The following is a 27,559-nucleotide window of genomic DNA, read 5'->3' as shown; positions in this document are numbered from 1 at the left end:
GCACTGTTGTTTCTTGGCTGATGGAAAAATGTAACACTCAGTACAATGTGAGCAAGTGGTGACTCTATTGATTCATCCAAAAAAAGTCTGAAAGCTATTCTACTGTGTAAGGAGGAAGGGCTGCGGGTACTTGCGCTGAGCCGGGTCTGGAACAGTCGGAGTTGCTTCACATGTTTCCCGGGGGAAGGAATAGGGCACCGGACAAACCCTGTGACAGGCGTGTTAAGGGGTAGGACAGAGCAGAAATCGCGCGAAGCAGTCAGTTTCCCACCATCAGGAAAAGTGCAGGGAAGTGAGAAGCATTCTCTCTACTCCGAGCAGCAGCACCGCGACGTACGCGATCTCCTGAGTGCACCAGAGGGACAGTGAGAATGGGAAGCGCCGTGCGCCCAGCTAAACATAGGACCACACGTGTGCAGTGACGCATGGGCGGTTCCCCTGGCTAACTAGCACGCATCAACCCACGGTTGGTACAGATACCTCTGTAGAGTTTCCAGCTGTGACTGTGCGGGCTCATGGATTAGGGGCTCAGCAGGTAAAACTGGAGACCGCTCGCTGCCACCAGAAGGATAGCTAACCATGGACCCCCTCGGAGGACCCTACACCGGTATTACTACCGCCATCAGACTGTGGTCTAAAGCCCCCTTCTCACATAGCAAGATTGCTAGCGAGATCGCTGATGTGTCACCGATTTTGTGACGCAACAGCGACCTGGCCAGCGATCTCGCTACATGTGACACGCAGCGATGACCAGCCCCCCTGCTGGATATCGCTGATTGTGCTCGAATGTCCTGGGCCATTCTTTCATCTGAGAGGATCGGGACGATTATGCAAATGACACTTTGATCAAACTCTGGTCATAGTTTGATCAGAGTGTGATCACAGTGTGCTTCGATTCATTAAGATGAGAAGATAGAGAAATTTTTTTGGCAAAACCAAATACCAGGAAGTGTCAAAATCAAAGCAGTTTTATTTAAAACATGATACCTACAAGAGAGAAAAATCGTAGTGTCAAAAACGCAATTAAAATGTGTAAAAAATGCACTAAAAAATGTAATGAAAAAAACGAAAGTAATCTTATTTTACCTGATAGATGCAGAAATGCTGCAGAAAATCAGCAACATCAAAATCACTCCAAATAGTCATCATTAGAGTTGAGCGAAACGGGTCGGTCAAATTTAAAAGTCGGCGACTTTCGCTGAAGTTGGGTTTCATGAAACGAAACCCGACCATAGCGTGAGGTCAGCCACGAGGTTGGCGACCCGAGCGCCAAAGTCGCGTTTCAAATGATGCTTCCAGCGCCCTTTTTCAGCCAATGATGGAGGACGCACACAATGGGCAACGCGATGACATAGGCATCGATCACCACCATCTTTGAGAAGGGCATGCAAGTGATTGGCTGGCTTTGTGTGGCGTCACAGGGGCTATAAAAGGGCGTGCACACCGACCGCCATCTTCTGCCGATCTTAGCATTAGGGAGAGGTTGCTGCTGCTGATTCAGAATAATGGAGAGCATTAGGCAGGGAAGAAGAACCAAAAAACTGCTTCTGCTGTTAGCTATTTCCACTGTACAATACAACAGTTTGTGTGCAGTGACAGGGGAGGCTATATTTTTGTGCATCAGCTCTGTTGGTTATTAGGCTGCCTTATAAGGCTCCCTGATAGCTGCATTGCTGTTTGCACACTGCTGTGCAAACTGCTTTTTCAAAAGCAAAAATACCTTTCTTCCTCTTTTCTGCACAGTTACCAAGCGTTCATTTTTCCACCCTTTTGTGTGCAGCAGTCCTGCTTATTAGGCTGCCTGCGTCCATACTTGGACTGAGAGCATCAATGTCAGCCTCCTAAAATCTCTAGTGAGATTCAAATTCTCACCAATACTACATACACCCTCCACCTTGTCATACACCATCCAATTTCAGCCTGTTACATTGAGGTGTAATCTCTACTGAGCCTGAGACAATAGTTCAGCGTCCTCAAATCTCTAGTGAGATTCAAATTCTCACCAATACTATATACACCCTCCACCTTGTCATACACCATCCAATTTCAGCCTGTTACACTGAGGTGTAATCTCTACTGGGCCTGAGACAATAGTTCAACATCCTCAAATCTCTAGTGAGATTCAAATTCTCACCAATAATATATACACCCTCCACCTTGTCATACACCATCCAATTTCAGCCTGTTACATTGAGGTGTAATCTCTACTGGGCCTGAGACAATAGTTCAGCGTCCTCAAATCTCTAGTGAGATTCAAATTCTCACCAATACTATATACACCCTCCACCTTGTCATACACCATCTAATTTCAGCCTGTTACACTGAGGTGTAATCTCTACTGAGCCTGAGACAATAGTTCAGCGTCCTCAAATCTCTAGTGAGATTCAAATTCTCACCAATACAATATACACCCTCCACCTTGTCATACACCATCCAATTTCAGCCTGTTACATTGAGGTGTAATCTCTACTGGGCCTGAGACAATAGTTCAGCGTCCTCAAATCTCTAGTGAGATTCAAATTCTCACCATTACTATATACACCCTCCACCTTGTCATACACCATCCAATTTCAGCCTGTTACATTGAGGTGTAATCTCTACTGGGCCTGAGACAATAGTTCAGCGTCCTCAAATCTTTAGTGAGATTCAAATTCTCACCAATAGTAGATACACCTTCTACCTTGTTTTACAGTACCATATAGCTGGTGGTATTTTTGGTACATTTTCACAAAAATGAGGAAGTATGGTGGAAGACGCCATGGAAGTGGGCGGGGGTTGCCAGCTGGTCCCGATGGTGGTGGTGGTGGTGTTGCATCTGTTGGTAGTGGCAAAATCACAATAGCACCTAAGGCAGGAGGTGTTGAGCCTGCGTCATCATCTGGCTCTACAAGGCCTCGAAGGCTCTCTTTTCTGGGAGTAGGTAAACCAATTTTTAAACCGGAGCTTCGGGAACAAGTTTTGGCTTACATTGCTGACACAGCCTCCAGCTCTCTCGCCTCCTCTTCTGAAGTTTCAAAAAATATAAGCACTGAGTCGTCAGTGGAGGCTCCTGGTCAGGAACAACACCTTTCCTTGTGTCCTTCACCCCTACCAAAAATGAAGGATTTGGCAGGCCACACTACCGATTACTCCATGGAGCTCTTTTCACATACCATGCCTGGGTTAGCAAGTCAAATCGTGAATTCCCCAGTCCAAGATGAATCTGACATGGAGTGCACTGGTGCACAGCCACTGCTAGATTGTTCTGCTAGTACTTTCACTCAGAGCACTACATTGTCCTCGCAGTGTACTGAGGCAGAATCAGACCCTGATGAAACTCAGGTGCCCCTTCCCGCATACTATACCACCTTACACGTTGACACAGAGGAAGGTGCACATGAAATTGAAGAGGAGGTGATGGATAACCCAGTTGTTGACCCAGATTGGCATCCATTGGGGGAAGAGGGTGCCGCTGCCAATAGCTCGGAGGAGGAGGAGCCGCAGCAGGCAACAACATCGCAACAGCTGTTATCTGGTATGACCGTAGCAATCCAAAAACGTGTTACAAAAACCAAAAGAGTTGCAGGACAGCTTGGCCAGACGGTCAAATTAGCACAGCGTGCAAGGTCTCAAAATGTCTTCCATAGTAGGAAGAGTGCAGTGTGGCACTTTTTTGAACAAAATCCTAATGATCAGGCAAAAGTTATCTGTAAGAAGTGCGCAAAGACCTTTAGCCGAGGGAAAAATCTGAGAAATTTGAATACCAGTTGCATGCTTAGACATTTAACCACCATGCACTTGCAAGCGTGGACTGACTACCAAACCTCACATACCACATGTGCACCTGCTCCGAATGAAGGTAGTCGGCAACGCTACATCGCTTCCCCCACTGTAAGCCCACCGGTTAGCACACCACCAGCAGCAAATGTCAAGGTGTCGTCGCAAGGGCAAGCAGTCATGGAATTACAATGTTATTATTATGAAAGACTGAATCTAGGCCATCAGCAACACCATCACCAACCCTCTCTCAGTCTGCCATGTCCACCGCTAGTGCCACCATATGTAGCTCTCAAGTCCAGCTCACCCTACCAGAGACTCTGAGTAGGACAAGAAAGTATTCATCCTCTCATCTGCGTACACTGGCTTTGAACGTCCACATTGCCAAACTAATCTCGTTAGAGATGATGCCCTACCGGTTGGTTGAAAGCAAAGCTTTCCGCGAGCTCATGGCCTACGCAGTACCATGCTATGACCTACCCAGTCGGCACTTCTTTTCACAAAAAGCCATCCCAGCCCTCCATGTGCATGTGAAAGACCGCATTGTCCATGCACTCAAGCAATCATTGAGTGGAAAGGTGCACCTCACAACAGATGCATGGTACAGTAGGCATGGCCAGGGCCCTTACGTGTCCTTCACTGCGCACTGGGTTAATGTGGTGGATGCAGGGTCCACAGGGTACAGCGGCGGTGGGACAGTCATGCCTAGCCCACGGTATAGGAAACAGTTGACTGTAGGCATTCGGCCCTCCTCCTCCAGAAGCGAAAGCTCGTCCACAGAGCACAGTCCCGCAGCTGCCAGTGTTGCACACGAGTTGTCCCACTATCGAACAGCTAGTGGTAAGCGTCAGCAGGCTGTGTTGAAGATGATGTGTTTGGGCGACAACAGACACACCGCTGAGGTACTGGCCGACTACTTGCAGCGACAAACTGAGTCATGGCTGGGCAGTCTACATTTTGAGGCAGGCAAGGTAGTTAGTGATAACGGCCGGAATTTTGTGGCAGCCATAGCCCTTTCCAAGCTCAGACACATACCTTGCCTGGCTCACACCTTGAACCTGGTGGTGCAGTGCTTCCTCAGTAATTATCCAGAGTTAACACCCCTGCTCCATAAGGTGCGAAGACTGTGCTCACACATCCGCCGGTCGCCCGTACACTCCAGTCATATGCAGAAGCTTCAGCGATTGCTCCACCTTCCCAAGCACCGCCTAATTATCGACGTTGCAGAGGCTGTGCGAACAGAGGCAGGCTGTAATTCATTTGTGGGAGGATACACGGGCAGGCAGTTTGCAGGCAGACATGGAGTTGTCTGGTGTGCAGTGGTCGAAGCTGAAAGACTTCTGTAAAGTCCTTCAGTGTTTTGAGGAATGCACACGGCTGGTAAGCACAGACGATGCCATCATAAGCATGAGCATCCCACTTATGCGTCTGCTCATGCAAACTTTGACGCACATTAAGGAGCAGGCGTCTGCAGCCGAGGAGGAAGAGGAGGAGGGAAGCCTTGATGGCAGTCAGCCATTGTCTGCTCAGGGAAGTCTCGTGGACGAGGTGGAGGAAGAAGAGGAGGAAGAGAAGGAGCATGATGGGGATGATTATTTTGGGGAGGAGGATGCTTCTCAGGGGCAAGAAAAAATGTTTGTGTGTCAAGGTCAGGTACAGGGTTTGTGCATGACTGGAGGGATGTTGATTTGCCAGAAAGTGCTCCTCCACCCAGCACTCGCAGTGCATCATTGACACCTGGAACATTGGCCCACATGTCTGATTATGCCTTGCAGATCCTAAAAAGGGACCCCTGCATTGCCAAAATGATGAACGATGACGATTACTGGTTGGCCAGCATCCCGGATCCACGCTATAAAGGCAAATTCCAAAACATCATGCCACAGGAGAACCTAGAGCTAATATTGGCTAACAAACAAGCAACTCTGGTAAACCGTTTGTTTGACGCATTCCCAGCACACAGCGGCGGTGATGTTTTTCCAACGAGCTGTAGGGGGCAACATGGAAGAGGTGTTCGTGGTGCACACAGCCGAAGTGGCGTTGGACACAGGGGTTTCATGACCATGTTGTGGATTGATTTTTCAAGTACCGCTCACACGACTGGTTATACTGCATCGATCGAAAGTGACAGGAGACAGCAGTTGTCAACTATGGTAACAAACTACTTCTCCCATATCGATGTTCTCCCTCACCGGTCATTCCCCTTTGACTATTGGGCCAGTAATCTTGACACCTGGCCTGAATTGGCACAATATGCCTTACAGGAGCTCGCTTGCCCTGCTGCTAGTGTGTTATCTGAACGAGTCTTCAGTGCTGCTTTCTGTCGACCCAAAATGTTGATGATCTAACCTTCATTAAAATGAACCATGCATGGGTTTCAAAGGATTTTGTCCGACCCTCCCCTGCTGACACGTAGGTTGCCAGAAAAATGGCTTGCTTTTGTCCTCCTCTTCCGCGGACTTCTCCAATTACTCCATTTGCAGCTGCTAAATGTCCAACATCAACATATACCATTTCACCTCCCTAACTGGGCTGCCTCCCCCCACAGGGCCGGGGTCACCACTCATGCCAATCCAATAGAATCGCCTACGGCCTGTGGCTTGTGTCTTTTGCACTCCAAAGTTACCTGACAGATCATGATAGGCACCTTTTTCCACTTTTTAGATTCTTGTCTAATCCATACTGAGGCTGTGAGTGTTTTTGTCGGACTCAGGAAAAATACACACAGATTTTTAATGTTTAAACTATGCTATATGTACCTGCTATCCAGTGATATTGTACCCTTTCTCAACTTTCTACAATCACGTCGAATCCAAACTGGGCCTGAGACCCTCTGTGTCTGCCTCCTGATATATAGACATAGGTTTTTCATGTGTAAACTATGCTACATATATACCTGTTATCGGGTGATACTGTACCTTTTCTCAACTTTCTACAATCTTGTCGAATCCATACTGGGCCTGAGAACGTCTGAGTCTGCCTCCTCTGCCTCCTGATTAGAGATGAGCGGTGTTCGAGTCGACCTGTTTGCCAAGTTAAAATTCCAGCTGTTTTGGGCGAGTTCGAGCCGTTCGTCGAACTCGAACACTTTGCTTAAAATTCGGCTGTTCGAGGTTCCGTTCGAGAACGGTTCTTTCACCAAAAGCGTAACTTCATTTTCACATCAATAATGGTTTTCAATGTTAATAGACTGTTTCATGGCATAGTAGCGGTGTGTGGTAGCAAGCGGTGTAGTACACCTGTCAAGGAGCTACACCGTGTGTGTTTCTAATTATTTTTTATCGCATCTTGTTCAGAAAATCCTTTTGGGCCTTGTAGCACTGTCTGCTACTCAGCAGAGGAGCCCACCAGTGAACCAAGCTATGCCGCCTGTTTATGTAAGAACTGCGTGCTACTCAGCATAGGAGCCCAGCAGTTAAGCAAGCTACAGCACCTGTGGTTTGGACACTTAATTTTTTCATTTTTTCTGGAATGCCGGTTAGGCCTAATTCCGGTTGACCTGCTTACTGAGAATTCCTCGTTCGCGGGGAAGAATTGTAATCCCAGATCCCCATCACTAACGGGGTTCAGCGGGTTATCTGCACCTGTAAGCGACACACGCTGGATCTTTGAGTGTAGCGCGCATGCAGCCCCAGACATGTAAGGGCATGACAGACCTGTTATTGATCGATCTCGCGTGCCAGAGCCTCGCGTGTCCCTCTAGTAAGCTTGACGCGTACCGCGGGGGCATGCCGGAGTCTCGTTCGTTAACGGAATTAAGCTGACAAATCGCTAGCACAACTAAAAACGGACATCCACCACCACCCACAGAATCAGCAAAGCTTGCAATATGTCAATCTTTTCTGTAGCTGGCATGGTTGAGGTTTCCCGGGTGGAGTCGAATTAAGCCGCAGGCTCCACTCCTGGTGGTGCCCTTCTGGACTTTCCTTTAAGTCTTAACTTTGCAACCATACTGCCCCCGGAAACCAAACACTTTGCCTTCATGGACGCTGTTCGGAGGTTCGTGGGAATAACGCCGCCCGATCAGCAGTTGGCCTAATTTATGGTGGGAAGTCCGACGGTATATGATCGTCTTCGATTTCAAATTTTTATTGTTTTTTGGTATTTTACATTTTTATTCCAGCCATTCTTGACTTCATAAGGGCATGACATGCCTATATCTGTGTCTCCTCCTCCTCCTCCTTTTACTCCTCCACCTCTTTTCTATATGTAGTTGCCATTTTCCATATGTTATTTTTGTATTCTGAGCATTTTGTCTGCTTTGGGACACCTTTTAAGGTGTTTTGTAATTGTTTTCTATGTGTTTTTATGTGTTTGTGTTTGCCTGCCATTGTTTTCAATGGTGTTCGACGTTGTTCATCGAACGTTCAACAAACATTTGATGAACTTGCCTCGTGATCGACGAACCAAAACGAACTGGAACACTAGCGGGGTGGCTCAACACTACTCCTGAATATATAGACGTACATTTTTAATGTTTAAACTATGCTATATATACCTGGTATCTGGTGATACTGTACCCTTTCTGCCAGGAAGTCCTCCTCCACCCACCACTCTAAGTGTATCATTGACACCTGGAACATTGTCCCACATGTGTGATTATTTCTTGCGGATCTTCTTGTTATATTGTGGTGTGATCCATACTGAGCGTGTGACAGTCTGTGGGTTACTCCTGCAATTTAGATGTACATTTAAAAATTACCCCAACACTAGTGTATGCAGCTCTACGCTTGTGATACATTACCCATTTACTGCTTTTTATATTCTGGTCTAATCCAAACTGACCAAGTGAGTTAGTATTTATTTTCACAGTCAGAAAATGAGATTGACAACAATGACCCCTACACTGTGTACAGCTGTACTCTTCAGATCCATTACCGTTTTACGGCTTTTTATATTGTGTTGTAATCCATACTGAGCCTGAAAGCGTCTGTGTCTGCCTCCTGAAATATCTACGGACATTTAGAATGTTTAAACTATACTATATATACCTGCTATCTGATGATACTGTACACTTTTTCTACTTTTTATATTCTTGTCTAATCCATACTGAGCCTGTGAGCGTCTCTGTGTGACTGATGGTATGTATAGGGAGATTGACAATCATCCTTTGACTGTATAGAGCTGTACGCTTCTGATACAGTACCATATATCTGATGTTATTTTGGGTTCATGTTCTGCAAAATTTTGAAGTTTGGTGGAAGAGGCCGCGGACGTGGGCGTGGGGGGGCCAGCTGGTGCTGATGGTGGTGGTGCATCTGCTGGTAGGGGCAAAAGCACAATAGCAGCTAAGGCAGGAGGTGTTGAGCCTGCGTCATGGTCTGGCTCCGGAACGCCTGGAAGGCTACCTTTTCTGGGAGTAGGTTAATCGCTTTTAAAGCCGGAGCATCAGGAACTGGTTTTGGCTTACATTGCCGAAACAGACTCCAGCAAATATGCCCTCCTCTTCTGAAGTTTCAAAAAATGCAAGCACTGAGTCATCAAGTGCTGGCTCCTGGTCGGGAAGAACCCCTTTCCTTGTGTCCTTCACCCCCACCAAAAGTGAATGATGCAGCAGGCCACACTTCACATTAGTCCATGTATCTCTTTCTATCATACCATGCCTGGGTTATCAAGTCAAATCGTGAATTCCCCAGTCCAAGATGAATCTGACATGGCGTGTGGGTGGCCAGCCAGGGCAGTGGGGTTAATCGGTACCGGGCCGGTGTCTCAGAGGGATGTGTCACGTTGGTGGTGATGACTCGTTCCATGGCCCTGGGCATCCATGCAAAGGGGTGAATAATGTTTATAGGTGAATGATACGTGACGCCACCTGTGGTTTCTGATCACATTGACCCGTGCTGCAGTGTTGCTTCTCTGGGACAGATGTTGTGGTGCAGCTAAGATGTAGAAGCCCTGCACAGGTAGGGCCGTAGTCGCAGGGCAGATGAAAGAGTTGGTAGATGGTGTGCAGTGTAGGATGTAGCAGAGCCGTGCGCCAGGCGCAGGAGAAAGATGACAGACACAGTCGTGCAGTTCCTTTACCTGTACTTGGTAAGTGCCATCCAGGACCCAGAGTACAGATGGAGAAGGAGTTGGTCAGCCTGGAAGCAAATTTGGAATTCTCTCTGCAGATAGGTAGTGTGGCCTCCATTCTAGCGCTTATCTGAGGTACTCGCAGTACTGAGTTCACTGAAGTTCCCCCTGTTGACTCTCTTTTGGAATTTTCTCGTATGGCAGGCAGCCATAGCCTTTTCCTTCTGGCTCACACACGTCGCTGCTGGGGCCTCCGAGCCTTAGTTGGGAACAGAGCATTTCCAGCTGCTACTTCCTCCGGTTTCTGCTGCAGGACCGTCAGTGTCCCTACAAATTCGGAGACCGGAATCCCGACCATGTGCTCCAGCTAGGAGTGAGCCTTAACTCTGCTCATCCTACAGATCCCCTTCTCGCATCCACACACTTCCCCTTCCCTTCACAGACTGCCCTAACTTACCTCCTCCTGACCAAAGAGAGCAGCTCCTCAGCAGTCAGGTTCAGAGGTCTCCCTGCTGGCCTGGAGTGGGAACTGTGTTGTGTGTTGGTTTCACTGCTAGAGAGATCCTTAGTGGCTCCCAAGCATGACATCACACTCCCTAGGAGGAAGGTAATGCCACTGTGGCGACCGTACTCCTGGGGGCGCCACAAGTGCACTGATGCCCAGCCACTGCTAGATGATTCTGCTGGTACATTGACCCAGACCACTACATTCCCCTCGCACTCTACACAGCCAGAATCTGACCCTGATGAAACTCAGGTTCCCCTTCTCGCATACTATACCACCTTACACGGTGACAAAGAGGAAGGTGCAGATGAAAGTGCAGGTTCCTTGAGCAGGTGGGAGGCTCATACTCATGGGCGACGCACTGGCACAGGGCCCCTCATAGTACGCAAAAGTGTCTCTGCTGGTGGGAGGTCCCACCCCACCCGCCGTCAGACACACCGCCTACCCGCCGTCAGACACACTGCTGTACTATGAGGGGCTCTGTGCCAGTGCCGTCGACAATGAGTGGGCCCCCCCAGCTTGCTCAGGAACACAGCACTTGCAAAGTTGAAATACTTACTTCTCCCTGCTCCACCGCCGTGACGTCTTCCGCGTTTCCTGACAGTGACATTCTGGTCAGAGAGCACGATGACATCACGTCTGTACGCCCTCTGCCTAAACAGTCCAAGTGCAGTGAGATGGAAGATGGGGACGACGAGGAGTCCAGACTAGTACAGGGATTCCCTAGCGAGGAGACTTATTTAATTGTTTTCAATGTTGGGACAACTATTTTTGGGGAGCACTATACTCTGGAGAATGAAATATGAGGCCCACCATACACTGGAGCATTCCAGAGGTGGACATCAGACACTGGAGCAGCATTTACAGGGCCCATTATGCACTGGAGCATTAGAAATGGGGCCCATTATATATGGAGCATTATTTGGGCCCATAACACAGTGGAGCTTCATCCATGGGGACCAACATATACTGTAGCATTATGTGGAGCTCATCATATACTGTTTCAAACATTATATGGGACCAATGATTCTGTATGGAGAAATATATGGGCCTCATTACTCTGTATGGCGCACCATGCGGTGGCCATAATACTATATGGAGTAATATACTGTCCCTTTTTGGAGCTATTGGAGAATTTAAAATGGATATCAGTCATGAGATGTAAGAAGTGAAGTATTTTTCATTCTACTATACCGCTATTTCTCTGCCGTATCAGAGGATCATGAATTGTGGCATGTGTTAAAAGAGCCCAGTGACACTCTTTGGCCCAGGGCCTACGAAAATCTGGAGCCAGCCCTACCCCCCCCCCCCCACAACTTTAGCCAAATAACCCCCAGTTTTCAGTGCCTGGCTATTATAAAGTAAATTAAGGTTGACAAGCTTAAGTAATAAGAATTGATGTTTTTGGCATTAAAATGGGCACTTTAGGTGTGTTTCCTGTCCTCCACTCCCTGCCGACCTTGGTTCCCCATTGACTTGCATTGGGTTTCGTGTTTCAGTCGGCCTTCGACTTTTCACGATAATCGACCGATTTCGTTCGACCCGACTTTTGAGAAAGTCGGGTTTCGTGAAACCCGACTCAACCCGAAAAAAGGCAAAGTCGCTCATCTCTATTCGTCATTATTCTTAACTGCTGTGGTATTTCTGAGAAAACATACTTTGAAAGGCCATCCAGGGACTATGTCTCAGATGACTAGTGTTACTTATGTCCATTCTTTTCAGAAGATCGATCCATTATGGCATTATTCTTGGTCCATGTGATGGTCTGCTTGTGTTTCCAGAACTATAAAGTGAATGTACACCAGTAATAATATATAATAGTAGTAAGTGGATGATGGGGTCTAGCCTTTATTCCGTGCGGAAGGTGAGACCATTACATTATATAATCACTTTTTTCTTTTTTCCACCAAACGTTTAGGACAACGACCTAAGTGTGGACAGTGAAAAGCATTTTAATATGCTTGAAGTTAGTGCCTCACAACTCAGTCGCAGTTGTTCCCCCTCTGTTTCCTCAAGGAGCTCACATATATCTTCTCAAACCACCGAAGCTGCATGTAAGTAAAGAGGTGAACTGTATGATGATCTCTGAGATCAGATGATCACAGTATAGTGGTCACATACAATATTGTACTATGTGGTATACATTTCTACATGCAATTAATTTGTGTGTGAAACAGCCAGATATGGAGAAGTGATATTGAATATTGAGCTTTAAACTTTTTGTGGCTTGCGCAACAGTAGATGATAGTACCGTGACATCAAAAGGAGATGTACATTTCTGTCTGCTGTCAGCTTACAGATCTCCAAATCAATACCCTAACTTTGCTTTAGATATTATGGAAGGCAAGGTACATTCAATTAATATTAATGTTCTGTAATAAGCATTGATGTTGTATAATAGTATGGGTTAACAATATTCATTCACTATAGTGGATAACTAGGAAAATCTTATCTGCATGAAAATCCAGAGATGGTGGGGTTACTGATAACTAAGCAAAGGGAGTTCTATCGTTCTTAATAACAAAAAAATAACCAATTTGGTGGTATGTGAATTTAATGCAAAGAACAAAGGAAGAGTAGGGAATCTTAAAGAAGCTCTCCTATGAGCCTTTTATTGCCCTAAACCTGGGCATATGTCTGTGTGTTTATTGTAGTGTCAGTGTGTTAATATACTCACCTTCTCCGGTGCTCTTCTGCTCCTCTTCTTAGTGACATCAAAGCTCTTCAGATTCTCCATCTCACACTGATCTCTGCATGACCAAGAAGTGGCTTCTACAATGTAACCCTATGGAGCTTCCAAACGAGGCACCATAGATTACATTGTAAAAGAGACTTCCAGCTCACACATAGAGCAGGCAGTGGTCTAGAGAGTATGAATTGCTGTCGTGTGACTCAGAAGAGGACTGGAACTGTGCTGGATACTGGAGAATACAGCAATAAGTAAGAATATTTATATATTATATATATATTAAAAAGGGCAGCACGGTGGCCTTGCAGCGCTGGAGTCCTGGGTTCGAATCCCTCCAAGGACAACATCTGCAAGGAGTTTGTATGTTTTCCCTGTGTTTGTGTGGGTTTCCTCCGTGTACTCTGGTTTCCCCCCACATTCCAAAGACATACTGATAGGGAATTTAAATTGTGAACCCCATCGGGGACAGCGATGATAATGTGTGCAAACTGTAAAGCGCTGCGGAATATGTTAGTGTTATATAAAAATAAAGATTATTATATATATATATATATATATATATATATATATTGTATATATACTGTGTGTATGTATATATACTGCTCTAAAAAATAAAGGGAGCACAAACAGCCTGTTGCTAATGGAATAGTGTTCCCTCTATTTTTTTGAGCAGTATATATATATATATATATATATATATATATATACTATATATATATATATACATATATATAGTAAATATTAACACACTGACACTAACATATATACAGGTTTGGAGAAAAAACTTCATGGTAGTTCATCCTGAAGTAATAGCTTTCCTCCTGTACAGAACTTGATTTGCATAATATTAGGAGAACATATACGCATTAAAAACTTTGACTTTCACCACATAATTACAATACTACATATACTGTATTACTGTATCTGTCACAGATTTACTGTGTCCGTACACATGAGATAGAAGTAGGTTGCTGGTTGACCAAAGATTGAACAAACAATCTTTGGTAAATGGTTATTTCAGTCCACATTTACAGTTGTTAAATCTGGCTATACATGTTTACTGAGATTTGGCAATGAGAGCAGAAGGATTGTTCTAAGTTTATTCTTTAATTGATCAAATATCTTGTCGTCCGTCTTCAGGACAAAAAAATCCAATTCATGGTCGATTTCATTTTAGACAATGACTGTGACCAGTCAGCTGAAACAATCATTCATTGTTAAATTTCAGCTAACAAACTTTCGATACTTGTTGAAATTGGGCGTTTTTTTTTTATCAGCATCAGGCTAATGTGTATAGGTATCCTTATATAAAAAGATAATCTAACAGCTAAAGTATTATTTTAACAGCTACACCTTCTAAGCAGACCTCAGGCATTAAGTCATTCGGAAGAGTTTTGACTATTCAGCATGACGTTCCACTGCAGAGAATGAATCAGCCCACCCCCTTTCAGGTATGAATCTGTAATGGTTAATTCTAATAAAATAATATAATATTCTGGTTTACATAATAATTTATCTACATAGATTTACTTTTATATTGGCACCGTCTTATAAATATGATAGCAAAAAAACGCCTGCTCATACGAATAATATGCACATCTTCAATTAAAGATATAGAGGTTAGACGATAAGTTCGCAAACTATGAAGATTTAAAAATAATCTTTATTAATTGTGACACATAAAAGGTAATTAAGTTTTTTTTTTCATATGAATAACGTATGGTCAAGCCTCAAGAACAAAAAGCGAGAAGAGCACGGGAGCATGGAATCATAACAGGTAAGTACCAACACTCATATACACACAGAGTACTAGAATTAATTATGGTGAGATATATAGGTTCTTCAAAAAGCCATATATAGAGTGAGAGAAGTCAATACTAATTCATGAGTACAATGAAAAAGTGCATAGTGCAAAATGTAAATACTTATTAAGAATCGGTAATATCGCTAAGTAAAAAATTCAGAAAAAGTGACAAATGCATAGCAAAAACAAACAGTGTATGTCTCCTAATGAGTCATTATCCATGATCTGTTGCAAATCTGTGTACCCAAAATGAAGTAGAAAGAAGGAAAATTACCTCTAAAGTGCAGAGCTCAGGGGAGCCGGCTGCAGCGTGCTCTCACCCCGATAGCTCCATTTCGCAAATGTTTCTTCTATGGGGGCGTCACTCTATATATGGCTTTTTGAAGAACCTATATATCTCACCATAATTAATTATAGTACTCTGTGTGTATATGAGTGTTGGTACTTACCTGTTATGATTCCATGCTTCCGTGTTCTTCTCTCTTTTTGTTCTTGAGGCTTGACCATACGTTATTCATATGAAAAAAAAACTTAATTACCTTTTATGTGTCACAATTAATAAAGATTCTTTTTAAATCTTCATAATTTGCAAATTTATCGTCTAACCTCTATATCTTTAATTGAGGATGTACATATTATTCATATAGATTTACTTTTATCTTTTTTGCCTTTATGAATAAGGGTTTGTGTGCTAGTAAAATTGTCATTGCTTAGTATGTTTCCTTGAAATTGTATTTGTTCTGGCATGACGCACTATTTCAGCTATTTAATTCCAATATGATCAACTTGTTTCCATGGCTTCATTTAATTTTCATAATTGGCCAATTTTATCCCATTTATTAACACAATAGATAGGCAGCTACTTGGCGGACAGAAATATGAAAAAAAGAAAGAAAATTCTTATGCATGCTCTTAGACTACCAGCAGGAAGTTGTGATCTTTTGAGTTGGAATTTTCAGCTTTTTACCGTTTCATCTCTTAGGCTATGTGCCCACTTTGCATTTAAATCCGGAAACTGAAAACCGGACTCCTTCCCAGAAATCACACGTTTTTTTCCCACGCGATTTTACCGCGATTATGTTCGCGATTTTGCCACAATTTTCGCGTGCGATATTCAAGTACTTTCCAAACGATTTGCAGCATCGCTTGGAAAGTGATTGACAGGTTGGTCACACTCGTCAAACATAGTGTTTGACAAGTGTGACCAGCTTTTTACTATTGAGGCCGCCTATGCAGCCTCAATAGTAAAAGATAGAATGTTAAAAATGATAAAAAAATAAAAAATCGGGGTATATTTACCTTCCGACGTCCCGCGCAGTCTCAGCGACGCTCCCGTTCCCAGTGATGCCTTGCGAGACCTGTGATGATGTTGGTCTTGCGTTGCTATAGCGATCTCACGAGATCGCTAGAGTCAGGCGAGACTATGACATCACAGGACCTTGCCGCAAGGCATTACTGGGAACGCTGAGGCCTGGGAAGGCAGCGCGGGACGTCGGAAGGTAAATATACCCCGATTTTTTTACTTTTTATTCTTTTTTTTTTACAGGGGTATGGTACCCAGGGCCTTGAGGACAGTCTCCTCTCCTCCACACCGTGGGTACCAACCGCACATGAGACGCTTAACTTCGCGCATGGTGGGCATAGCCACATGCGGGAAGTAAGCGATTCTCATGCATTCCTATGGGTGCGGAATCACGTCAATTCTTTGCGATTCCGCACAAAAGAATGAGCATGCTGCGATTTTTTCTGCGATGCGATTCCGCCTCGGAAAAAAGCGCAGTATTAGCACAGCATGTGCGGAATGCCATAGAAATGCATGGGGTGCGTTCTGTACTAGATTTTTAAACGTTTTTGCACCGAAAATCGCAGCAAAACGCTTAAAAATCACATCGTGGGCACACAGCCTTAAGGCTAAGTGCGCACGTAGCAGAAAATTTCTGCTCAAAAACCTGACTCCCTTCCCAAAAACTTTTTTGTGTTCGCGTTTTTTGCGCATTTTTGATGCAGTTTTTGCGTGGTTTTGATGCGTTTTTTTAATCCGCATTTTCAAACCGCATTGAACAAGCCAGAAACGCGGAAAAAAACGCGAAAATAATGAGCATGCTGCGTTTTTTACTGCGATGCAGTTTTTTCGCGGTAAAAAGCGCATTAATGTACACAAAAAAATGTGCTAAATGCATAGAAATGACTGGGAAGCTTATTTTTAGCGGTTATATAGTGAAAACCGCTAAAAAAACGCTATAAAAACGTTGTGTGTGAACACAGCCTTACATTTGAAAGCGCTGGAACATTCTGTCTTCCATTCTCAACCAACATAGACAAAAAACATGGGCACTCGGAAAAAGATAATGGGGATGATTCATCAAAAATGGTGCTTGCCAGCCTTGCTGGAGTAGAAGTGACCTACTGGAGTAGAGGAGACACTTAATGAATTCTGCACCTTATCACTGTGGCCAGTGCCTGTGTGCCGTAGCAGAAATGCTGGAGTAGCATTTTTGTCGTAGAAAAAACAGGTGCCCATAACAGGTGACAGGTGCCCATAACCATTTCCTGTTCCGCCCGGCGTCTCCACAGCTCAACCCACTTCAAGTTTGAAACTCGTTTGAAAGCGCCAAAAGTTGATAAAATTTTGCATAACTCCTGATTTCACTAAATATTTTTCACTTTCTAGCATATAACTTTGATGAATCGCCAATTATGTTGTTAGTTCTGTTGCTTACTTATGCTTTCATCTTAAAGAAATACTCGAGTATTGGCACAATGGGCATCTAAAGATACTATATCACCAATGATGACGTGTGAGAATTATAGACTATAATCATGTATAGTTGACAGCTGTAATTGATGTAGGAAATTGTCGAAAAATCAGTTGCCTTGTTTCCTAGAGTGAGATAAGAGCCAATTGGTCCTACAATGTGCAAACCATTGTAACAGCAAGTAAACACTAAACCTATAAATCAGCAATCTTTTTGAATTTTATCCTTTTGTTATACACAATTTTTTAAAGGATTTACTAGTAGTATACAGTATATAATATTCAGATACCTATGAGATGAATTAGATGATGTCTGTAATCTTGAACCACCATTGATTTTAAGAATTATTGAAAAACCGATAAATCATTATAGAAGCACTCCTCCCATTAAAGTTTTTATCCTCTTAATATATTGCAATCATCATATCATATAACGCTGTGTATCTACAATTGCTCATTTTGCTTTTCTACCCAGTAAATTATTTTCTCTGCTCTATGTAGAAACAGGAAGTCTCTTTTCCCTGCATTTATCATTGCCCTCTGGAACTCCTAAACCAGCTGCTCCCTACTCCCCCCTGCCAGGGACTTTTGCAGTGACTCATGAGTCATACAGGGAAAATTTACCTCCTGTTTCTTCATTGAGCTTAGAAAGATTCAGCTAGTCAGTTTTTAATCAAGTGATGTCGCAGAACTAATGGAACTAATGGAAAAGATAAGAATTAGCAAGATAGATGGGCAAAATGAGCAATTGTAAGTACATAGTGCTATATAATATGACGACTGCAATATAATAAGAGGATAAACATTTTGATGGGAGGAGTTCTTTATTAATGACAGCCCTTTGAAATAATGTCCATGTGCTTAGAATTACAGTAGTTTGACAATAAATGGCTTCAACCAACCATGAGTGGAGAAAAAGTTTTGGTGTTATCATTCATATTCTCTGAAAAAAAGACAAGAAAGCAAAAATTCTGCCGGGGTATGTAAACTTTTGAGCACAACTGTATATGTTTAACTCTGAAACAGTGCCACATTTAAAAGACAAATATAGTTTGATAACCGTTGTGCAACAAGCCACACCGGAGACTAGTCAGATAGGCGGCTTCTCCCCTGGAGTGACAGGTCTCTTCCTATACATGCTCACAGAGAATGACTGGCTAGCTACTGGCAGAAGGCGGAGAGAATCTCCTGGATACTTGCCTGCATGGCTAGTCTCTCATGAGGCGGCTATTAAACTGTGTTTAAGAGTTAAACATATATGGCAGGAATATGCAGTTAGTGTCTGATAAAACGATAGATGCTGTCCGTGGTTATAACAGCTGTCAGGTTCCCTTTAATCAGTGATTATTTATAATATAGGGTATGCATTGCCACAACAGCAGTTTATGCTTTTTACATCGAGTCTCTTCATAAAAAATACATTTTAGTTGTAACTTACCTTACACCTATTATGTTTTGGAACATTTTATAGAGTAAGCAAAGTAACATTTAGACCTGACAATGTATGTACAACTCATCCATGGTCTAGTCATGAAGGCTCAGGATACCATATTGTCTCATTGTTGTAGGCTTCGGTACCAGCTCAGCAATGTGATTTCCAACAACTTTTAATACGAGAAAATCCACTGCAAAGTGAGATAACTTCTATTACCCAGGTAGGTGATCGGCATTGAGAGGGCGACTGAACGCAGCACAATTGTGTGTGTCACTTGGAAATGCATAACGCAATATACTCTTCATCTCAAGTGCTGAATCATTTCTAAAATCACCAATAAAAATTAGCATGTGATGAAATGCATAGTATAAGTTCAGATATGAGGAGTTCAGAAAGTAGTTGTCTCATTTAGAAAAGCCCATTTTCGTATATCTGGTTATGAGATCATATTGCGACTTCTACTCTTCAGTATTCTCAGCATTATGCCTCCTTCACATGTCCTTGTGATTCTGTTACTGGAAAAACCAGTACTGGTGAGATCCATGGTCCGTCTCCGTGTGCCTTCCGTGTGTACATATGTGACATCAATGAGACATTCGTTTGTCTGTGTGCTAGCCGTATCCGCGTGTCCATGTGCTTTCCATGTGACACGTGTGTAATGAAATGCAGCATAGAAATTAGAGAGTGTTATGTAAACGTACAAAGATAGAGATACTGTAGATAGCGATGAGTAACATATAGATAAATAGATAGAAATATATTAATACGATATATAATCAGTGCTTTGCATGTGTAGTTTTCTTTGCTTGTATTTATTGAATAAATAAACAAAATGGAGTGGGGTCCCCCTTATTTTTGCTACCAGCCGAGGGAAAGCAGACAGGTGGGGGCTGATGTTATTATTCTGGCAAGGGGCCAATATTCATAAAGGTTCCCAGTCTATTAATAAAAGCTCAGAGCTGTCTGAGTAGCCTTTATTTGTTATTAAAAAGGGGGACCCAAAAAAAAATTATGTGGAGTCCATGCTCTTAATAACCAGCAAATGCTAAGCCAACAGCTGCAGGCTGATCTTAATAGGTTGGAAAGGGGCCATGTATATTGGCCCACTCCAAGACTAATAACACCAGCCATCAGCCACCCCACCACCCCAGAAGTGATGCATCCTTAAGATGCGCCAATTCTGGCGATGAACCTCGGCTCTTCCCACTTGCCCTGGTGCATTGGCAAGTGGGGTAATGGTTTGGGGGTTGATGTCAGCTGTGTAATGTCCTCAGACATCTCAGACATCAAGCCTCGGTGTTAGTAATGGATAGGTGTCTGTCAGACACCCCCATTATTAACCCCGTAGTCAAAAAGTATTAAACACACAAACAGAGAAAAGTCCTTTAATTTTTAAAAGCACTCCCCAACCTTATTTTACCCATTTAATACAATACAAAAAAATACTAATCCAAAGTGTGGTCTGTAGTAAATCCATCCCATGTTCCACGACGGTCCCCACCGCTACATCCGGATGCTGTGGTGAGCGGTGACATCAGTAATATGACCGCTCAGCATGGCAGTCGGAATATGACCGTACTGTGTGAATCCAGCTGCAGTCACAGGTGGCAGTTCACACTGTAACCTTTGTGTGAGCTGCGGTAACCTTAGTGATGTCACCGCTCCCAGCAATGTACTAGTAGAACAAAAGATACTCAAAATGAGCTTTACTATGTCTGTGTTGTAAAGGCTTTTTTTCTGCTCACTCTTCCATATAAGCCACCTCTGTAGAGTGTGTGTCTTATTGTGGTTGTATAGACATATACACCAGACTTTGCTTGGAAACTCTGCAGCTCCTTTAGGGTTCCCTTTTGGTCTCTGTGCTGCCTCTCTGATTAATGCCCCCCTTGCTCGGGCTGTGAGTTTTGGTGGGCGGCCCTTTCTTGGAAGGTTTGTTGTGGTACCATGTTTTTTCCATTTGATGATAATGGATTTGATGGTGATCCGGGGATCATCAGAGATTGGGATATTTTTAATAGCATAGTATAACCCAACCCTGACTTGTACTTCTCAACAACTTAGTCCCTGACTTGTTTGGAAATCTCCTTGGTCTTCATTGTGTTGTCTGGTCAGTGGTGCCTTTTGATTAATGATGTTGCAGCCTCTGTGGCCGTTCAGAAAAGGTGTGTATATACTAACAGTCCATGTGACACTTAGATTGCACACAGGTCACAGAATCACTGGCATATGGTGAAGCATCCCAGAGTTATTATAATATGAAATGACACTGATCGGATTTCAAAAATTTGGCTTGGTCATTAAGGTTAAAATTGGCTCGGTCACTAAGGGATTACTGCTGAACTTTATTTTGCCAATTGTGACTTGTTACGCATGTTAAACATGATTGCAGCAAGTAGGTTCCTCATCTATGACCAGTCTAAAATAGGTAACCTTTTTGCAACTCATATACAGAAAATACAACCATAGCATCACGCGAAGAGGTTAACTCTTTTCTCTGCATTTTTATGCTTTGGTGTAGGTATTGAAAATTGTGTTTTAAAACTTTGACAAATTTAGTGCAGGTATTTGCAGGGATGAAATGTCAAAATAGGCACAAAAAAGCAGTGGGTCATTAATCAGACTGCATATAAGAAGAGATTGTAGTGTGCTCATGATGACTAATTCTCACACAGGAAATTTACTTTACATTCTTAGTTTTCTGCACATGGGATTTTCCAAACTTTAAAAAATCAGCTGGAACAGAGGAGACTGAACATCAAGGCCAATATAAGGTGGCAGCAGGAGGAGCTACAAAAGATCCAGGAGCAGCTGAGTATGGTTCAGGATCCTACTTTACAAGTGAGAAAAATATTCAGGATTGAGAGTCCTCAGTGGTTGATACCTTTTAATGGCTAACTGAAAAGATGGTAATACGGTACAAAGATATACATCTTTCCTGTACTTTACAAGTGAGTGTCATGGCACCACCTTTCACATAGTATTATGGTACCACTGATTCCAGAAGCACTACCAAAACTAAAATGTTGTGTACTTAGACATTTTTTTTTAAGTTTACTGTAGAATTTGGAGTGATAATTGATAGCCACTATAAAAAATGCCAAACTCTGTGTTGATGCTGGACCATTCCTCAATTTTGCGCCGATTAAATAATATTCTTTGAACTTTTCTGCCAGATGTGTTACCAGCCTCAGATTGTTTCTGTGAGCCTTAGTAGTGTACCCCAGAGTGACCCCCAGCAGCAACACCTCAGATCTGGCACGATACCTCCACAAGAACAAATGACGTCTACTACTTCATCTCCAGGGCAGATGCCAACCTCTCAGATTCCAAACCAGGATCTGGTACCACCTGCTTCAGTGATCAGAGATGGCCTATCCTGCAAGGTAGCATATCATTTTCATTAAGTTCGTAAAAGAACACTTATAGGTGGCTTGTTTCTTTACCGTCTCATTATTTTATCATATAGTAACTTTTCTGAATATCATTTTATTATTTGATACAAAAGATATAAAAATGAACAACTAAAAAGAACACCAAGTCAGAATTGCTGATTTTTTTTTGTTAAACCCTCTTCCTTAAAAAAATGAAACCTCTGTCCATTATGTTTTTTAATTTTTTTCAAGCCTCACTATCAAATATTATCACCGCAATACTCCCAACGTAGAAAAAACCTCCACAAGTTTAGTAACGCCATAATCATATCAATCCGCAGAATAAACGTAACATTTTTTTACGGCATGGTGGAAGGTGCAAAAATTAAAATGCAAGAGCAAGAATTGCAGAATTGCTGTCTTTTGTCAGTCCCTCAGAAAGAGTTGCTAAAAGTGAATCAATAACTTATATGCACTCCAAAATAGTGACATTTTTAATTACAACTCATCCTGAAGAACGTAGCCTTCATATAGCTATGTAAAAGTTACTGATTTTGGAATGTAATGATGAAAAAATGTATTAAATTTTTATATCTTTAAAGGTTTTGTAAAGGGTAAAAAAAACAAACAGCAAGCTTCATTTCTTCCAGACATAGCATCACCCCTGTTTATGGATTGGATTGTGTATGGTATTACAGCTCAATCTGAACTGAATTGGGCTGAGCTGTAATACTACATACTGCCTGGTGTGGCGCTGTTTTTAGAAAAAAATGCAATGTTTTTTTAATTCTGTACAGCCTTATAAAGGGAATCTGTCACCAAGTTTTTACTACCCCATCTGAGGTTAACATGATATAAAGGCAAAGTCCCTGATTCCAGCGATATATCAATTCTCTGAATTATAAAATTTGTATAACCCTGTCCACACCACTGACTGACACTGTCTTGTACACTGGGCATAGGCAGAAAGCTGCCAAACAGTGGTATGGAAGTGGTTAAACAGAGCTCATGAGTATGGAAGACTACATGGCAGCAGGTTTACTAGTCCTCTAGTCAGGGCCGGTTTTAGGCAAAGTGGGGCCCTAGGCAAAGTTTAAAATGGGGCCCCAAATGCTAACATATTGCACATCACACATTAGCATTTTGATTGTATTTACATGCGCTGAGTTCAGGCCGCTAAATGATCGACAAAATTGAAGAAGTCGTTCAATACTTGTTTCCCAGCCTCTTTCCACCATCTGAGAAAGAATGATGGGGACAGAACGATCACTAATGGATCACTAAGGATGTGTGCACACATTGCGGTTTTTGCTGTGGATCCACAGCGGATTTGGTCCTGCGGATCCGCAGCGGATTTGATCCTGTGGATCCGCAGCGGATTTGGTTCTACGGATCCGCAGCAGTTTCCATGCGGTTTACAGTACCATGTAAACCTATGGAAAACCAAATCCACCGTGCACATGCTGCGGAAAATTCCGGGCAGATTTGCTGCGGTTTATTTTCCGCAGCATGTTACTTCTTTTTTGCGGAACCGCAGCTGCAGTGTACGTTCCGGGACATACAAATTAATCAATCTCTCTCATCCGCACTGCCGAACTGCACTAGATCCTGCATCAAATCCGCTGTACACATGCTAGGAATCCGCAGGAAAAATGCATGTGTTTTACCCTGCGGTTTCTGCCAAGAGATATGGATTCTCTGCAGAATAAGCCGCAGACTAATCCGCAACGTGTGCACGCACCCTAACAGATCACCATACAGTATCATGTTATCAGCAGCATCTACAGTTTACACCCCATAGTCCTCCATATAATATAATCTGCCCCATAGTCCTCCATATAGTATAATACACTCCTCAGTCCTCCATTTAGTATAATACACTCCTTTATAGCCCTCCATATATTAAAATACACTGCTCAGTCCACCATATAGTATAATACACTCCCCATAGTCCTCCATATAGTATAATACACTCCTCAGTCCTCCATATAGTATAATACACTCCTCATAGCCCTCCATATATTAAAATATACTGCTCAGTCCTCTATATAGTATAATACACTCCTCATAGTTCTCCATATAATATAATGCACCGCCATAGTCACCCATGTAGTACAATTCACTTCCCATAGCATAATGCACCCCATAGTTCTTCATATAATGTATTCCCCATAGTCCTCGATACAGTATAATGCAGTCCACATATAGTATAATGCAGCCACCCCAGAGTATAATGCAGCCCTGCCATACAATATAATGTAACCCCCATAGAATATAATGCAGCCCCCCTCTTATAGTATAATGCAGCCACCCCTTAGAGAATAATGCAGCTACCCCAGAGTATAATGCAGCCACTCCACAGAATATAATGTAACACCCCATAGAACATAATGCAGCCTCACCCCCCATATAGTATAATGCAGCCCCTCCATAGAATATATGGCAACCCCCTCCTAGGATATAATGCAGCCCCTTATATAGTATAATGTAACCCCTCCATAGAATACAATGTAGCCCTCCTCATATAGTATAATGCAGCCCCCATCGAATATAATATAATACAGCCCCCCATAGAATATAATGTAGCCCCAAATAGAATACAGCCCACCTCCCCATAGAATATAATGTAGCCCCCATATTATATAACACAGCCTCCCCCTATAGAATATAATGTAAAATGTACCCCCATGGTATATAAGATAAGATAATACTTTAATTGTCCCACCATGGGGAAATTCAGAGCATTACAGCAGCAAGGCAGGAACAAGTACAGATACAGATGCATAAAGGCATTACATTGACAGTAGGTAGGCACATATACGAAGAAAAAAAAAATGTAACCGGACTGTCACAACTTTGGATCTATCAGTTCTCTGTTTGGGTCGTTCTCCGTTTTGGACAGTGCTGGTTATACAGCCTAACTGCAGCAGGAAGGAAGGACTTTTGATAGCGCTCCCTCTCACATTTAGGATGAAGTAGCCAGTCACTGACAGTACTGCACATCTTTGTCACGGTCTCATGCATGGGATGGGAATCATTCTGCACCATGTAGCTCACCTTGGCCAGTATCCTCCTGTCGCCTACTTACTGAACTGGGTCAAGGGGGCATCCCAGGACAGAGCTGGCCCTTTAATCAGTTTGTCCAGCCTATTCCTGTCCCTGGTTGATATGCCACTACCCCAGCACGCCACACCAAAGAAGATGACTGATGCCACAACAGAGTTGAAGAAGGATGCAAGGAGTGCCCCTCTAACTCCGAAGGCTCTCAGCCTTCTGAGCAGATAAAGCCTGCTTTGGCCCTTCCTGTACACTGCATCCAAGTGATGGGCCCAGTCAAGCTTATTATTGAGGATCACACCAAGGTACTTATAGGTGTCGACTATCTCAATGTCCTTTCCCTGAATGTTCACCACTACTGGTGGATTTTTGCCCTTGCGAAAGTCCACCACCAATTCCTTGGTCTTCCCGGAATTAATCCTAAGGTGGTTCCTCTGACACCACTCCACAAAAGTTTGGTTAGTATCTCTGTACTCTCTTTCATCTCCTCCTGTGATGAGGCCTACTATTGCAGAATCATCAGAATACTTCTGCAAGTAGCAGCTAGATGAGTTGCACCTAAAATCCGCAGTGTACAGTGTGAAGAGAAAAGGGGCAAGAACTGTACCTTGAGGTGCCCCTGTATTGCAGATCACTGTGTCTGACACACTGTCCCGAACCTTTACAAACTGAGGTCGGTTCGTGAGGTAGTTAAGGATCCAGGTGGAGAGTTGGAGGTCCACACCAACAAGGCCCAGCTTGTCTCTCAGTAGACCTGGCTGTATGGTGTTAAAAGCACTAGAGAAATCGAAGAACATTATTCTCAGTGTTCCCAGGTTTCTCCAGGTGAGAGAGAGTCCTATCTAGAAGGTGGATAATGGCATCATCCACACCAATGCCCGGCCTGTAGGCAAACTGGAGAGGGTCCATATCCGAGCTCACTAGAGGACGGAGACGTGTGAGTATCAATCTCTCTAATACCTTCATCAGGTGTGATGTCAATGCTACAGGTCTATAGTCATTAAGGTCTTTCGGATAAGGTTATATAACACAACCGCATAGTATATAGCCCAGGACCACATGGTATATAGCCCAGCACCACATGGTATACAGCCCAGCCCACCATGGTATACAGCCCAGCCCACCATGGTATACAGCACAGCATGGTATATAGCCCACCATGGTATAATACAGCCCACCATGGTATACAGGCTGTATTCCATGCTGGGCTGTATAATACAGCCCGGCATGGTATACAGCCCACCATGGTATAATACAGCTTAGCATGGTATATAGCCGCCCCAGAATGGTATAATACAGCCCAGCATGGTCTAATACAGCCCAACATGGTATATAGACCCCCCAGAATGGTATAATACAGCCCAGTATGGTATATAGCCCCCCAGAATGGAATACAGCCCAGCATGGTATAATACAGCCAAGCATGGTATATAGCCCCCCCCAGAATTGTATAATAAAGCCCAGGATGGTATAATACAGCCCAGCATGGTATATAGCACCCCAAAATGGAATAATACAGCCCAGTATGGTATATAGCCCCCCAGCATGGTATAATACAGCCCAGCATGGTATATAGCCCCCCAAGAATGGTGTAATACAGGCTAGCATGGTATAATACAGCCCAGCATGGTATATAGCCCCCCAGAATGGAATAATACAGCCCAGCAAGGTATAATACAGCCCAGCATGGTATATAGCCCCCCCAGAATGATATAATACAGCCCAGCATGGTATATAGCCCCCCCAGAATGGTATAATACAGCCCAGCACGGTATAATACAGCCCAGCATGGTATATACCCCCCCAGAATGGAATAATACAGCCCAGCATGGTATAATACAGCCTAGCATGGTATATAGCCCCCCCAGAATGGTATAATACAGCCCAGCATGATATATAGCCCCCCAGAATGGTATAATACAGCCCAGCATGGTATAATACAGCCCAGCATGGTATATAGCCCTCCCAGAGTGGTATAATACAGCCCAGCATGGTATAATACAGCCCAGCATGGTATATAGCCCCCCAGCATGGTATAATACAGCCCAGCATGGTATAATACAGCCCAGCATGGTATATAGCCCCCCAGAATGGTATAATACAGCCCAGCATGGTATATAGCCCCCCCAGAATGGTATAATACAGCCCAGCACGGTATAATACAGCCCAGCA

General features: G+C 43.4%; 1 protein-coding gene across 3 annotated transcripts in view; it reads left to right on the top strand.

The window, feature by feature from the left end:
* Positions 1 to 27,559, top strand: part of NPAS2 (neuronal PAS domain protein 2) — a 168,080-nt gene that overhangs the window by 128,421 nt on the left and 12,100 nt on the right. For all 3 annotated transcript variants that reach the window (XM_073590461.1, XM_073590460.1, XM_073590462.1), the window contains exons 13-17: positions 12,195 to 12,330; positions 14,313 to 14,416; positions 19,093 to 19,179; positions 21,654 to 21,797; positions 22,133 to 22,342. In XM_073590461.1, coding sequence (XP_073446562.1) covers positions 12,195 to 12,330; positions 14,313 to 14,416; positions 19,093 to 19,179; positions 21,654 to 21,797; positions 22,133 to 22,342 — 681 coding nt within the window. The remainder of the gene's footprint in view (positions 1 to 12,194; positions 12,331 to 14,312; positions 14,417 to 19,092; positions 19,180 to 21,653; positions 21,798 to 22,132; positions 22,343 to 27,559) is intronic.

The sequence above is a fragment of the Dendrobates tinctorius genome, unplaced genomic scaffold (assembly GCF_039654945.1).
Source record: "Dendrobates tinctorius isolate UK_male_01 unplaced genomic scaffold, ASM3965494v1 ptg000117l, whole genome shotgun sequence".
Lineage (NCBI taxonomy): Eukaryota > Metazoa > Chordata > Amphibia > Anura > Dendrobatidae > Dendrobates > Dendrobates tinctorius.
This window is presented reverse-complemented; position numbering and strand designations above follow the sequence as displayed.